Source organism: Corvus cornix, chromosome 8 (genome assembly GCF_000738735.6).
Source record: "Corvus cornix cornix isolate S_Up_H32 chromosome 8, ASM73873v5, whole genome shotgun sequence".
Lineage (NCBI taxonomy): Eukaryota > Metazoa > Chordata > Aves > Passeriformes > Corvidae > Corvus > Corvus cornix.
This window is the reverse complement of record NC_046338.1, coordinates 9,739,542-9,754,841: the sequence shown is the minus strand read 5'-3', so window position 1 is coordinate 9,754,841 and position 15,300 is coordinate 9,739,542. Positions and strand designations below refer to the sequence as shown.

The following is a 15,300-nucleotide window of genomic DNA, read 5'->3' as shown; positions in this document are numbered from 1 at the left end:
CACACTTCTTGGCTCTTTAGCTGCAGGTCTTGCCCCTCCCGAAAAAACACAAGAGTGTTTAGGGTGAGAGTTTGCTTACCTAAATCAAATCTATAGTAAATCAGCAACAGAACTGTTCCCTGGCCTCACATCCCTACCCAACAAGCAGTAGGGTGCCTGGATAACGTGGCACTGGTTCAATTCCCACATACTCCTCAGCTCTATCACAGGGAGTCACTCCCACAGGCTGAAATGTCCCATAAGCTACTACAGGTGGCACTTCTGTACTTTCCTCACCTGTCTGTTGGCTTCAATGTACAGCCCAAGAGTATTCACTCGGTAGCACAGCCCCTCCTTCATGATATGGACGTAGCAGCGCACTTTTCCTTCGTGGAGAGTTACATTCATATCTCCTCTATGATCATTCCAACAAGAGTTATCTGGAGCAGGTTTCAGCAAGCTATTATCTTCCTTTATGAAACTATAAATGTCTGGAGAACACACACACGCATGAAGTTAGACAGGATTTAATGAAATACTTTCTGAAGAGGAATACTATTAAAATACTGTTGGTGAAGGGAAATCTTTGCCTCACCTCATCTCCATGGCTAGATACTCGGCAGTCATTACCAGATTTTATCACATGTAGTGAGTAAGTGCTTATTTTTATTCTGCAGGTGTGAATCAAGGAATCAGGACAGATGCAATGTTTTGCCCAAGGTCACACAAGGAGACAGCGGAAATGCTAAAAATAAATTCCAGGATCTGAGATCCTGTCCAGTTCCCAGTGCAGGGTGTTTAAGGCTTAGCTTAGCCTGTTGTCCTATGCAATTTTAGGAACTCCCTCCTAAAACTACATTTTCAAAAATGAATCTTTTTTCCCAGAAAAAAAAAATACAGACCCTCTAGCTGATTTGCTTATGGTTTACACCAAAATAAGGGAAGACAAAAAAATTTATATAGTACACAATACTGTTTGAAAAATAAACCTACCAGAATCTTTGCTATCAGGAGTAAAAAGAAGCTGAATCTCTAAAATAGTGTTTCAGGCTAGTTCTGTAGTCTACTCAATAGCTCAGCTGTAGCATATGGACTTTAAAACTTGCATAAACCCAAGTTTTTGATATTGTACTGACCTAGGGATGCTTGCTCTTCTTTCTTTTGGTCCTCTTCTTTGTTGTCTAGTCCTTGCTGCAATGATGCAGGAGAAGAAAACTGTTTCCTAACCAGATGTGGAATCAGTTCACTCCGGAGAGATGTGATTGTCCTGGGGAAGGAGGCGCACACATGAAGTCTGTGAATGCTAGAACTTACATGTCTTCATTTTCTTTGCATAACATTAGCAGACACTTTGCACACTTCATGAGGATGAATCAAAATGGGAAGACATTAAGACAATGTCCACTAGTCACCTGCTTCCTTAATGCATTAAAATATAAAGAAAGATTCAAAATGAGGAAGAAGCTTCATTTTCAGAACTGTATTCCCTATATTTTAACAGAGGTGCCTATAATTTAATGTCATCATCCTAGAATTCATACTTGTGTGCAGATGGAATGCAGAAAGTACCAACACTGTAATGACAAAAACTGAAATCCCTTTATGTGGCTTAAAAAATTGCATCAATTGACAGGAAAAGAGAGAATTAAGTGCCTATAGAGAGAAAACCAAAGCAGCTCCTTTTCTTTGTGATAAAAATATGGAAATGCTGAAGGATATATGAAATACCAGATCCTTCAATTAAAATATTTATGATGCATACAGTGATATTCCTGCTCACGTGAAACATCAGAATATTTTAGACTCAGTCCTTTAACCAAGAGAAATGAGCACATTTTAACCAGTTTGGGCCCCAAGACTTTCATGCTCTTTAGAGGCTCCTATGCAAAACACGTAAGTGAACAGAAAGCTTCCAGAGGCTTCAGCTGGCAATACACCCATCTTCCCTGTTTACAGATTTCAACTTTTGTTATATCCATTCTGATACCCCAATACTAGGAGGTGGAGAAATCATGAGGGGTTTTATCCCAAGCCACCTATGCCTTAAACAAGGGCCCCAGTCACTAGATTATCTTTACTCTTGCACTGATTTATACATTGCAATGAATCAACAAAAAACTCTCCCGAAAGACAAATACCAATGTAGGAAGTCTATTGTACAATGGGATTATAACCCAGCTAATTTAATTTTGACTATGAGAAGATAATTTTATTTTTCAATAAAGTATTTGGCAAAAAACCTCAAATCAACAGTTTTTACAGTTGGAGTGCAGTCTTAAAAGAGCTTTATTGTTGTTGTTTCATTATTTTAACAATCTCCATTTAGTTACTGAATTGTGGATTATTTAAAGTAGTGCTTAGGAAAATCATGCGGAAAATGAACTCAAAGTTGGCATGTGTAAGAGGAAGTGCTAAACTTCAGAGGAAGGATTGGGAGAACTAACACAGTGAGCTTGGCTAGAGGAACTCAACAAATAATAACCCACAAAGAAAGAGGAGTTGTTTAGAATGGAAGACAGCAAATCTAGGAACTAACTAATAGATTAAATTACAAAAGGCAAGTACTAGAATGAGTACAGTGAAAATTATTTTGGTTGGCAAAATCTCTAGCAAAGGGGGATCTTACACAGTTCAAACTTTAAGACCAGCTCAAAGCCCACCCAGACCCCTGTTCAGGTCAAAGATAGTGAGGCAGACTTAAGGACTGAAACAGTCTTTCATGTCTCTAGCTTTGAAAGGAAGATTCAGATGTGATTGCCAGTTCAGTCCTATGAACAAATACAGTGTGTTTCTTTTTCCTGACAAACTTTTCCTTCAGTCCTCAGTGCAAGTTGTGTCACATCCTCTGACCTGCAGTGGGATGACCAACCCCAGTCCACCTCTGAAATTTTGCTTTTATGTTTTATTACGGACGAGGAAAAGCTTAGTCTTTAGTCTCTCCTCCTGCTTAAAAATAAGATTATAATCACCTTCAGATAGCTGTATTTCAGGAACTAACAAAGCAAAACACTTCATTCTTTAATCACCGAATTTCTGCCTGCTAACCACTTACAGGCGCGCTCTGCTGCGGCCGCGCCGGCCCCGCGCTCCCACACACGTGTGGCTGTGCAGATGGGCAGTTTACTAGCTCACAGTGTTTGCCTGCAGCTGTGCCATTCAGCAATGATTTCCTGCTTGGGTTTTATACTTCATCCAAAACCGACAATCCTCTGTTTCCCTCAGAGGCTGGCTATGGCATTTATAAGATATATTACCTATAAAATACCCAAGTATTTGGCAGTCTTAAATAGTCTGATGCAGAGGACAACACAACACGGTAGGAAATGAAAGCAGTGGAAAGGGGAAAAGACAAAGTTTTGCATTTTTGCCTGGTTTTTGATGGTTTAATCTTTCTTGGCCAAACTCCTGAAGCTTTCCTGCTATTCTCTGAAGTGCTAGCCACATTCCTTTGCCAAAGGTGGAGCAAGTCTCTGGGTCATCCATAAGATGTGGCTCAGAAACACACCCTTCTTACTGGAAAAGGAAAACCAGGAAGGTTTGCCTCTGCTTGCTGTTGAAGCAATTTATATGTGACATTAAAGGAATTTGCCTTTGGAAAGTAGTAAAAATACACAGTAAGGCCCTCTGTGAGAAAGATTTGGGAATTTTTTTGCAACAGATCTTGCAAATGTAGATATACGAACTGATAGCATGAGACTATTATCTGACTGTCAACAGCGGGGGAAACCAAACATCTGGCTGGAACTAGGAAAGGAATTTAAATCAAAAGAGATGCAGAGGGACTGAAGACCCTTCATCAAGAGAGAGAGAAAAATTAGCAGGAGTTTGGAAGAACCAACTGGCCTGTAACCTAGATACAGAAGAAGACAAACCGAAAGGTTTCTGGTCTAGTGTGTTTAAAATCCTTACAATCAAATCCCGAACTTCACATGCCTATATTAAGAAGAAATAAGTGTAAAACCCTGTAAGCTGAAGAAAGCATCTCTTTTTTATTCTCTTCACGTTTTAAAACTTGGAGCCCCCTGGTTTCTAAAGCTCGTTGTTTCTGTCAGTGCTGAGAAGTGAAAATGAAATATGCACTGAGATCGACAGAAGGAAAAATCTGCTACAACCAGGAGAAAGAAAGTGAAGGGGTGAGAGGAAGGAGAGGAGGGCACACAGAATTTTGGCAGAAATCCAATTCTAAGCCAATGTGGAGTAAGCATGCTCTTGACACCTCACAGCAAACTCCAGACGGTGAGGAGCATAAACATGAACCTGCCTTTGAGATACATTTGCCAAAATAAATATGTTTTCATAAAATCTAGCCCAAGTGACAGGCCCTTTTTCATAACTTTTCCTTTCCTAAACTTTGATATTTGAAGTTCTATCTGTTTTCACCTCAACAGAAAGTAGCAGGTTTTCAAGGAAACCACCAAAGATGGAGAGTGTTGTTAGATGTCTGCTTGTAAATGAAGAGAGGGGGACACACTAGTCCCTGAAGTACCTTATGTGGCTCCAGTATCCTGAGAACAAGAGTTGGCAGCAATTTTGAAAGGGGTTGATACTGATCACATTTTAAGCATGCAAAAAGAAGTAGTATCTCTGGCATGGAATCTGCCATTCACGCAGCAGGTCACAACTACAGGGCATGTAGCAAGCAAGAGATGGTGCATAAGTGGGGGAAACGAAGACAATTGGGCAGTTGAAATTCATGGTGCAAGTGCAAGAAAAAAACTGGGAATTCAAGTGAAGATGAAATATTTTAAAAGCAAAAGAACCTCCTGGAAAATTCAGTATTAAATGTACCTAAAAGCTTAGAGCACACATCAGCCACTCGCAGTCAGCCATGCAGATTGCAGACTCAGACCCAGGTATTATAAACCTAGAATATTCAAGGTTAATTTTATTTTAAACCTGAAACATTAAGGTGCAAAAATGTCTACTTGGTCCGACAACTGTTATTTTACCAAGTACTGTTATTACCAGCAAGAAATAACGACGTCTTTAGAACCCCTATATCCCTGGTCCCTGTGCACTTTATATATTCCCAGTATTTCTGGGATTTTTGCATCTCAGTAAAGGCACAGATAAGGTTCATGCTAAATTAAAAAGTTTTACTTGTGAAAGAACATTAGGTGAAAACACCCTAGGTCAAAAAGCTTCATATTTACACACAGCTATGCAGAGGTTTTCAGAGACTTTTAACCATAAATAAACTTAAACCAGCCTACAACATGGCAGAACTAAGTTTGTATCTATGTATGTTATATTATATTACATTACATTATGGCCCACAGAGGGCCAACTTTTACTTGTTGCTGAAATGCAACTGCCTCTGGGATGAAGATTATTGAAACTTCAGCAAGAAATGAAGAACAATGTGGCCAACTGAAACACAAGAAGAGTTTTGGGGGATAAAAACTAATACTGACCCCTTAAAAAAAGACAAAAAAGGATTTCACAATTATGCTTTAATGGGCTGGGATTTCTGCTCTTAGATACATGTATTGCTGGAGACTCTGTCTGCCATAGGACATGGAAAATAATGGCTCTGACCAACGATGGTAAGGAAAAGAATCTCATAAAGTATTCTACAGTAATAGAAGAGTCTATTTGAATCTAAGTTTAGGTGACCTTGCACAAGTCTACATAACTGTAGGTGCTGTTTGGCTTTATCCACAGCAGGAATAGGAGCATCCACAGCTTTTGCTTCCTGCAGCTAATTCTCACCAGCTTCGGACACCCTGAACACAACTGTCAGTTCCATTTACCGGCTGTCATTCATTTTCATTTTCCATGTTTCATGTTAAACACCATAAAATAGTATTAATGAGTATTAGCATTTTAATATCCTCCCTGTTTTATTAATCTGTGATGAACCATGAAATCTACTGTTGCTGTCAGCACCCACCTGTGAAATCTGCTGTTACCCACCCTCCTTGGGTAGTTGCAGAGGGTTTCCCTTGCTATCACTGTCAGCACAATCAGTTAAATCTACAGGTGCAGATAGTGTTTGTGATTCCTCACTACAAACAAGCAGATCATTAGTCCTTTTATACCTATTTGTATCTTTTTTTTTTTTTAAACAGGCAAATGTTAGCTCTTATACAGCTATGCAAGCATACACGGACTTGGGTTCTGATCTTAGCTCCATGGCCTTCAACAGAGATTCTTCAGATCACATCAAAAGAACATGAGGCTGTATTTCAGACTGGGGCTCATAATTAATGTTAGAAATGTATACATAAATACAACTAAACAAATCCTAAGGCAACTTAGAGTTTTGGCCAGAAAGGAGTTGCATGTTTATGCAGAACAATAAAGATGTAAGAAAAAGGGAGGGAAGAAGAAGAATAAAAAAGAGGGTGTGTTGGAAGAAAGAGAAAAGTTAATTCTGAACCCTGTAGGTACATAGTTCATGGTTCTCATCGTTTAAAGGATAAAGCCAAATAACATTTAAAAATTCCATGTAAGCTGGGAGCTCTCTTGTTGAATCTCAACGTTATTTTCTCCTGATCCTTTGATGGAGATTAAAAATTTCCATGTGAATACAAAGAAAGAAACAACAGTTACTCTGAGATTTTTTTCCCTGAGCATTTAATGCTCCAAACTAGAGCAGCCAGCCACCATTCCCACCTCCTCCCCCCTCCTTCAAGAAAAAAAAGTCAACTCACTTTGAAGAAAAGACAAAACAGGGTCAGGGCAAGGGGGATTAGGGAAATGATATTTATATCATGGACCAAATTAAAATGTCAATGCAAGAGGCAGGCAAACAGCCCATGCCACATATATACACCAGGCATGTTTCCTCAAGGAAACAGGAAAGAGATTTGAAAAGAGTTAATGCAGTCCTGAGTTAATACCACCTGCCTCAGACTCAACACCACTTAAAAGACAGTGTTTGGGTCCATTTCCCACAACGCCGTTTTAACAAGCACAATGGAAAAAGCAATTACAGGACTTTTCCCCTTCTTCTCACTGATTCATTACTAAAAATGCTGGAATTTCTGAGACATGCTAAGAATGCGGAGAAAGCAGAGAAGGACTGCATACAAAAGGAAAAAAAAAAATCAAGTGATAAATCTCTAGGGTGTGCCACATCTCTGCAGAAGGCTAATTCTGCCCTTACATCTTGCAATAATCCTTTTGCCTTTGTCTGGTGTACCCAAGACCAATTATAATAAAGGAAAACTCCAAAGTAACCAGGCAAGCCAATAAACTATCAGGCAATTAATTGTGCCTAATTCAATAACCTGAAGCACCCATCACACAGCATTGAACATCTGTTAAATCTTGCTATGTTCTATTTCTCCTGTTCTACTCTCAAAATCTGGACCACAAAAAGAGTAAATATATTTCTCACACCCTGCCACAACTTCATATTAATTAATTGTCAGTGTCTCTTATTTTTGAAGTTAAAAGCCTAGGGAGAAGACAAGGAAACTTTGAGAAATATTCTACTACAAGGTAATTCCACATGACTGCATTTGTGCTTCATTTGTCTTTCCATACTGTTTTCTAACTAAAACCTTCAAGCCTGACAGCAACATACTCCCAACGCTCACAAGAACGTGCATGACTCATTCAAAATCCATTACACAGCAAGCCAGTAATGCTGCACAGCTTTGCTTTGCAGGCTCACGTTTATGAATAACTTCCCAAAACTGCAGAATCACCACCAAAACCCCCCATTCCAGATGATGGAGGGAAAGCAGAAGACACGCAAGTGACAGTCACAGACACTATAACACGGAGAGGAACCAGATCAAAGTATGAAAGGGATGGTATGGATGCAAACCACATAAAAAGCTGTTCTCAAGTTCCACCAAGTCTGGATGCAGTTAAAGGAGCAGGGATCTAACTTCCACTTCTGCCAAAAAGCCCTTTGGGAAACAAGGCAGCTTTCTGAAAAATTGACCACAGAAATTAAAACTCCTCAATTACATACTCAAATCCTTTGAAAGCATGTGCACACTCAGCTCAGGTCATCTAAGTAACCTTAACTCTGCCCACTTGCCAAACAGCCAGGAACACCCCACAGCTCCTGACTAATGCAGCTTTTGCATGGGAATGCCAGCAAGTTTAGACATTTTTAGAACTTCTTTCTGACCAAAAGTCTCTGAGGCCATCGGAGGCCACCCAGGGTGTTTGGCAGGTTGTACATGCTGCTGAGGAATGGATCTCATTCACTCCCAGACAGCATCCCATTCTTCTAAAACAAGCGCACCTGCAACAAATGTGGTTCCTTGCCAGAACTCATCTTTCCCCTTTCTCTCCCACCTCCGCTTTTGCAGCCATCTGTGTCTGAGTTACCAACATTTTTCTAAGTGCCTTTGAAATTAGGCTCCTTTTCTGAAAAAGAAACAGAGGAATTCTGACAATTTGCCTAAACAAACACACATATGTGATGCATTTGATAAGGCTGACATGTATCCAGAAACTGAAGAATTATGTAAACTTTAGGTGCGTAATTATATATTTAGATAAAATAGATTTAAACACTTCAGACTTGTCTTATAAAACATGTGAGTGTCAGAAAATAGAGGCATGGCCGTAGCTTCACGTGGGCAACCTCTTCCACCCCGCTCCACTGGTATTGCATTACAGGCACTGGAGATGCCCACATGACTTTGCTGTTTCTCCATGCAGATACTGTGTTTGGTGGTCTGCAATCAAATGGACGTAACCTCAGTTTGACTAATTTCTCTTAGAAGTCTGGAAGATAAACTGGAAGCTCTGGTGTGTAATTCAATCCTGCTTTCACCTATACAAGTACCATTTCTACACCCTTCTCCCCAGCAACCATTCTACCTTAGTTAATTCCTATCCTCTATACTGATTGCTAATCCTTGCTCCACCCCTCCCTGTAGGACAACTCTGTTCTTTTTACCATGGTGTTCGCAAGATGATCTTATGTCTGTGATAAGGCTAAACTTTTTTTTGTCTTCACTTTATCCTTTCTTGAAGAACTTTGAAAGTTTTTTGGCCAATGAATCCCATCTCTTTTTCATGAGACAGCTTTTATTTATAATGTTCTTTCCAGATGGTATTAATCCATAAAAGTTCAGTGTAAAATGCTGCATGAGCTACATTTCATCTCTGGATCTTTGATTTAGGGGAAATATCACTCCTTCTCTCTATTCACCTCTTCGACTTCTTCAAAACCAGTAGCTTAACAAGACAGCATTCAGCATTTCCCATAGACTATTTAAAATGTTATACTCCCCCTTTTTTTAGTTTTTTCACTTTAAGTAAAGAAATTCACAGTTGCTCCTCTTTGGTTCAAGATTGTTCTAAGATCAACCCTTACCTCATGCTCTAGGCTCCTTATCACATTCAGAATGGAAGTCAGAGTACCATTACTGACTGAATGATGGTTCACTAACTTAATGAAGACACTTAGCTACTCTATTCATGCATGTGTGCCCTATCATCACTGGTAGCATTTATTGTCCTATCTATATGCAGGAATTTAAAAGTCTCCCATCACAATAATTCAATGCAATAATAAAGTCAGCAACAGTGTTACAGACATATTATTGTTCATGTTTCACTTGCCTGGCTAAGGCACAATGAAATTTAACACTGAGCTGACACCTAGAATAAAAACACCTTTAAGAAAATGTGAAATACTAGGAAAATAATAATTCTTTTCTCTGTTTACCCAAAATTCAACCTGTCAGTAAAAGGGGACACAGAATTTCAGAATGATGTGTCAGTGACTGAGGTGTTGTGGACGAAGAGCGATTTAGAAGCAAAACAGAGAGGGGTAGAAAGGAAACCATTATCTTGAAAATTGTACATTCAGATCATCTGAATGGAGAATACAAGGGTATTCTGTTTTCCACTGCAAGAGACATAGATATGATATCATAGTATAAGGATTGTATCCTCACAGTGAGATGTTCAACAAGGCAAGATAATAACTTCACCCAAACGATTATCTTACATGCAAGTAGTGCTGAGTACAGAAAATGCACTGCATTGATAAAAGAATGCTTAGGGTGATACTGTCCAAGTGGCAATGATTTAAGAAAAAACAATAAAGGGGGGAAAAAAGCACACAAAGATGGATAAACAAATTTCTTCTTGGCTCCAAATTCACATCTTGTGTGAAGACAAAAGTCAACTTGGCTGAAGGTTACCCAAGGAAACTGAAACTGCATCAAACAGTGGAAAAAAATAGTTAACAATTTTTAATGTTTATTATCAGATCAGAGCAAGCCCAGCTGAGGCCACCAAGAGGGCCAAGAGCACATGACACAGGAGGAAAAGCTGGGGGAGCTGGGTTTGTTCAGCCTTGAGAAGAGAAGGCTTTGAGGGAATCTGATGACACTTTTCCACTACCACAAGTGAAGTGATATAGAAGACAGCCAGACTTTTCCAAGAGGTGCACAGTGAGAGGGCAAGAGGCAACAGATGCAAGTTGCAACAAGGGAAATTCCAGTTGGGACATAAAGAAAACAACTTTTCAGTGAGTGGTGCAGTCCTGGGACAAGGCCCAGTTTCCATCCTTAGAGATTTTCAAAACTCAACTGCAAAAAACCCCCCGAGAAACATAAAAGTTAGACTTACTTGAGCAGGAGGTTGGACTAGATTCTGCTAGACATCCCGCCCCAGTCTAAATATTTCTATGATTCTATAACTGAATGACGTTTTTTATGACCTCCCTAAATTAACTTTTTTTACAGAATCCAGAGGGTCATCATATGATGCTGTAAATCATAGTTAGAGAACAAAATTAACACATTTTAACATTTACCTTAGAAAAAATTTGCACTAGGAGCAGCCTGGATGCACAGAATACTGTGCTGTGACCAAGCACACTTTGGGATCTCAGGCACGTGGCCACTATGGAGTATGATGGTCTCACAGAAAGGTTTGCAGTTATTCATGAAGTTGATCAGCTCCAATTTAGCACATCTAAAGACATGCCTACTCCCAGATAGTCTGCCAACAGGAAAAGGAATTGTATTTCTTACAGAAGGCATTTGCTGAAAATCATAATGTGTTTAAATCTAGTTTGGACCATTAGGGCTTTTTCCCCTGAGGTTTCACGAGTAAGGTTGATTGATACCATGGAAAGATGATAACAGTAATGATACCCTGGAGGAGTGGGACATCAACAAATTTCAAATCCTGGCATTTCGAGTAGGGAGCAGGGAAGGTTCCAACAGCTGGATATGTTTGACAAGGAAAGGAAATGGGAAAGATGAATTGCCATTTCACATTGTAATAGATTAAATGCACTAAGGAGGAACTTGGGCTGGGTTGATTGTGGGTTTTTTTTCCTCCCCCTTTTTCTCTTCCTTGTTTGGAAAGCTACAATCTATTTGCCCTGTCTTCACACAGTATACTTCCTGTAAGAGCTATTTGTTTATTTATCCGTTTTAATCACAAGGAAAGTATTCATTATAAAATCTCTCTTTACAGCAAAGGAGAAACCTTCCAGCCACACGGCTGACACATGTTAACTCGCAGGTATTCACAGAGCAGGTTCTGTTTTAAGCCATCTTTCAGGCAGCCACACAAAGACCACCAAAGCTGGGTGTTCAGCTCTGCCAGACCTCCCCCAGCCAGCAGCCCTTGCCAGGAAACACAGGTGACAGCCTGAATGATAAAAAGGCATTTAGAGGGGAAAAAGAAAAAATGCACTGGTTTAGTCTGGGCAGCACCTTAATATAAACCTGCAGGGGCCTTTGTGTACAGCATAGCACACAGCCATCCAAGCAGGAGCTCCAGAGCCAGTCACTCGCACCTCCAGTTTCCAAAGATCTCACACTACCCTGCCCTTTATTGAGGGGGAGAAGGGTAGCTCTGCTGCAGCTCTTTTCATGGCCACAGATCTCCCAACACAGCACTGAGACAGCAAACCTTCCTCTCCCCACTTGGTGCTGGCCCAGCAGAGGCTCTCTGGACACAGCAGAAGGGAACTGAGCAAAGAAGTGTGCTCCGGGATTGCAGCTGAAGCAGTTTGGAAAGACAGAGCACTATGACCTCACACAATTTGCTCTTATTTATTTCAGCAGTTAAAAAAAACCCAAAAAACCAACCCAAACCCCAGTGTTTAACATTGTAAACAAATCATACTGACTTTGGCTACAAAGTTTACTGCAAATTTTCTCAGTTCAGAAAAGAGTTTCTACTGGCAAATTCTGGCAGGCAGCTCTCCAGTGCTGGAAGAACTGCAGAAAGCAGATTTGTTTTCTTAGCTACAGCTCCAACTCTCACGGGGTGCACCCTGAGGGGAGGGCTCCCCCGGGAAAGTGGATTTCCCTGGCGGCAGGCAAGATGTTAGCACTCAGCATTCCCAGGATAAGGCACTGTGAATTGCTAACTCAGACCTTTTGAAGTGACCACAGTGCTGCTGTTTATCGTTCTTGCCTTTCCAGTACCACACATGATCCTTCTGGCCGTAGGAAGAGCTGCCCACTTCCCAGGCGACTCTACCAGGGAAACTGTGGCTTTTTCTACACCCCAAACTTCAGAAGGGCTAGATTCTGGACAAAACGGTGATTTGCAAAACACATTACTAAACACAATAAAATTTTACCTGGCTTTTAGGAGGAAGAGGGGTGGAGAAAAAAAGGGGAAAGGACACCCTAAAAGTATGTGAAATGTCCTAATGTGTAAGAGGAATTTTGTTTCACATATGCCTACACAGTCTTTTGAAATGAAGTCTGAAGATCTTATGCCAGAAAGTGCATGCGACACTGGTGGAGAACAGAGAACATCTAAGCAAATACACGGTGGCATCTGCCTCTATCAAATCTGAGATGACCAACATTCAGAGGTGGTGCAACTAGGGTGCCTTAAGAAAATTGCCCAGAATTTCCTATTGTAAGTTTCTGTCTTCATCTGTTTGTAAACTCTGCCAAAGTGTAACTGCTTTGGCTGAAATTACACATGCCAGGTGTTTCCCTGAAGCTGATTATTTTTTGGATAGCGTCATCAAAAATGTCTCAGCTACTTCCAAGAACAAAATTATGGAAAAACCCCTTTGTTTTGACCATGTTAAAAATATTTCATCTGCTCTGAAAAACTCTTGCACTTCCATGCTTGGAATTTGGCACAGCACAGGGTTGTCTTTTCGTCTGGGCATTACATTTGTAAACAGGAAAAGTGCCCATACTACATCAGGCTAAGTCTGAAAAAAACACTATTTGCACATGCTTGGAAGAGTGTTTGTTTTGGGTTTTTTTACTTCTAAAAGGTAGAAGTCCTTCTACCTTGGGCATGCTCCACTCTCTCTTTTCTGCAAGGTAATAGAAGTGCTTGAGCATTGCTCCACAGAGAAACAGAGTATATGCTCCAAGGTTATAAATGCTGAGGTGGATATTCTTTAAAGTTTAGAGCATCCCATATCCTTCTGGTGGCTGACCTGAAAGGTGATAAATCTATGTTGATAACAGCTACTCCATTAGCAAGAGTCACAGTAGACTCACTAATTAATTCTAGAAGTGTCACATACATAAATATATATACACACACTTAAAGAATATCATGGTAACAGTTTGGGCATTATGATACAACCCTTAAGAACAGGACTACTTTTCCTCTCCCAGTGTCAATCTCTTCTTCACCCAATGCAAAGATGGACTATGCCCTGGGGATGAATCACTGTTGTGTAATGAGGCAGAAGAATGACTGCCTCATTTGTTAGAACATGTGTGTTAAACGTACAAGGCAGAGAGCTGCAAGAGGAGAAAAGAACTGCTAAGATGTAAGGCAAACGACTGATGCCTGAAGAACTGATTTTTAAATTTTTTTTTTTTTTTGGTAATTCCCTTCTGTCAGAGGATTTTATGGATGCTGGTGAATGCAGAGCATAAATCTAATTTCTGCAGGTTGCCATTGATTATCACCCTGCAACAGCTATCATCAATGGAAACGATTTTTTCAACATTATAAGCTCTCTGTAAAACGTTAAGAATTGAAAAATGGCATACTTAAGACAAAGATGCTTCAAACCTGAGCTCTTGTGTACCCTGGTTTCCCACTTTCAGAAGGGGAAAAACCACTGCTTCACTAGTAGAGGTGCTGAAAAGACAGTTAATGGGCATTACAGTATCAGTGATGAGCGCCAAGAGGAATGTATTTTCCTTTACCTTTCCAAAAGGAAAGTATTTACCTTGGTTTCAGAACAAGGTTTAAACAGAGAATGAGGCTGGTGGCCTTCACCTGAACTACAGAAGTTATGTACAACACTGAACAGTATCTCCTTCAGCAAACATCTCAGGTAATAAATGAAGCAATGGCCACAGAGGGGAAAAAAACCCAAAAGGAGGTACAAAGTCACATAACTGAGGCCGTACCATAATATGTGGGAAATACAAAAGTAAAAAGTTGCACAGGGAGTCTCAGCTGCAGCACTTACTAACTGGCAAGTGCTACAATTTACGAAGTTAGTATTTTTAAATGTAGCTGTTTGAATGCTCAACCTGTAACTACGGTTTGGTTAGTATATTGCTGACAAGCTCTGCACTGATGAAATTGGAGAAAAGTTATTTTGGAGACCTTATTGATTAGGACCACATACTGCTTTCCTTTAGGCAGCCTTGCTCTGGCTTTGGACCTTCTGGTCTACCTTGATGAGGGGTGAAAACAGCAGTCTCCATATGCCTACAGGTTTCAGCTGCAAGCATGGTAGAATTCTTTCAAATACAACAAATGCTGTCATCTGTACCTGCACAACTGACTTTGGGCACAATGCCATTCATGCATACGTATATTATAAATGCTTATTATGTATGTTCTTAAGCATATTCACAGGATATACAGAGAGACAGATCTTCAAGATTTAAATTTCCAAAGCAAGTTTGCATTTTTCATATTAAAACTTTACAAGGAAAGGGGTTGCTCTGTATTTATCTCCCCTCTGCCTTCCCTTAAATTAGGTATCTTACTTCACCAAGCCAAAGCTTCAGAAATTCTCAGGAAAAAAAGAGCACAAGCTACCATGCAACTTCCCTTTGATCACATTTCTCCTGGTAGCAGCTTTGCTGGGATTGTTAGCAAGCCAACTGTCAGCACACAGCAAAGAAATACCAGCGCATGTCTGTGCAACACACGGGGCTCACACGGCACAGGCCCACATCCTGCCCTCTGCTACACATGAACTTCATGGGGGAAAGGGAATAAGGACTCTCTTCTTCCATCTGCTCTGAATGCAGCAGCAAGGCAGGATTCCAACCTAGCACTCAGGAGAGTGCCAAAAAAGGGACTGGCTACTGTGCTGGCTGCCACCCCAGGGCCCCAGGGGTGTGAGGCCCGCCAGCTGTGGGGTGGAGCCGTGCCCCCAGCCAGCTACAGCCTCTGCTTCTGTCTCACTGCTGGCTC

At 40.5% G+C, this 15,300-nt stretch overlaps 1 protein-coding gene across 1 annotated transcript in view; it reads right to left on the bottom strand.

Moving 5' to 3' along the window:
* The window catches only part of EIF2B3 (eukaryotic translation initiation factor 2B subunit gamma), a 98,758-nt gene that overhangs the window by 29,103 nt on the left and 54,355 nt on the right, over nucleotides 1-15,300 (bottom strand). The window contains exons 6-7 of the mRNA XM_039555935.1: nucleotides 1,116-1,246; nucleotides 277-470 (exon numbers count right to left, since the gene is read on the bottom strand). Of these exons, the coding sequence (XP_039411869.1) occupies nucleotides 277-470; nucleotides 1,116-1,246 (325 nt within the window). The remainder of the gene's footprint in view (nucleotides 1-276; nucleotides 471-1,115; nucleotides 1,247-15,300) is intronic.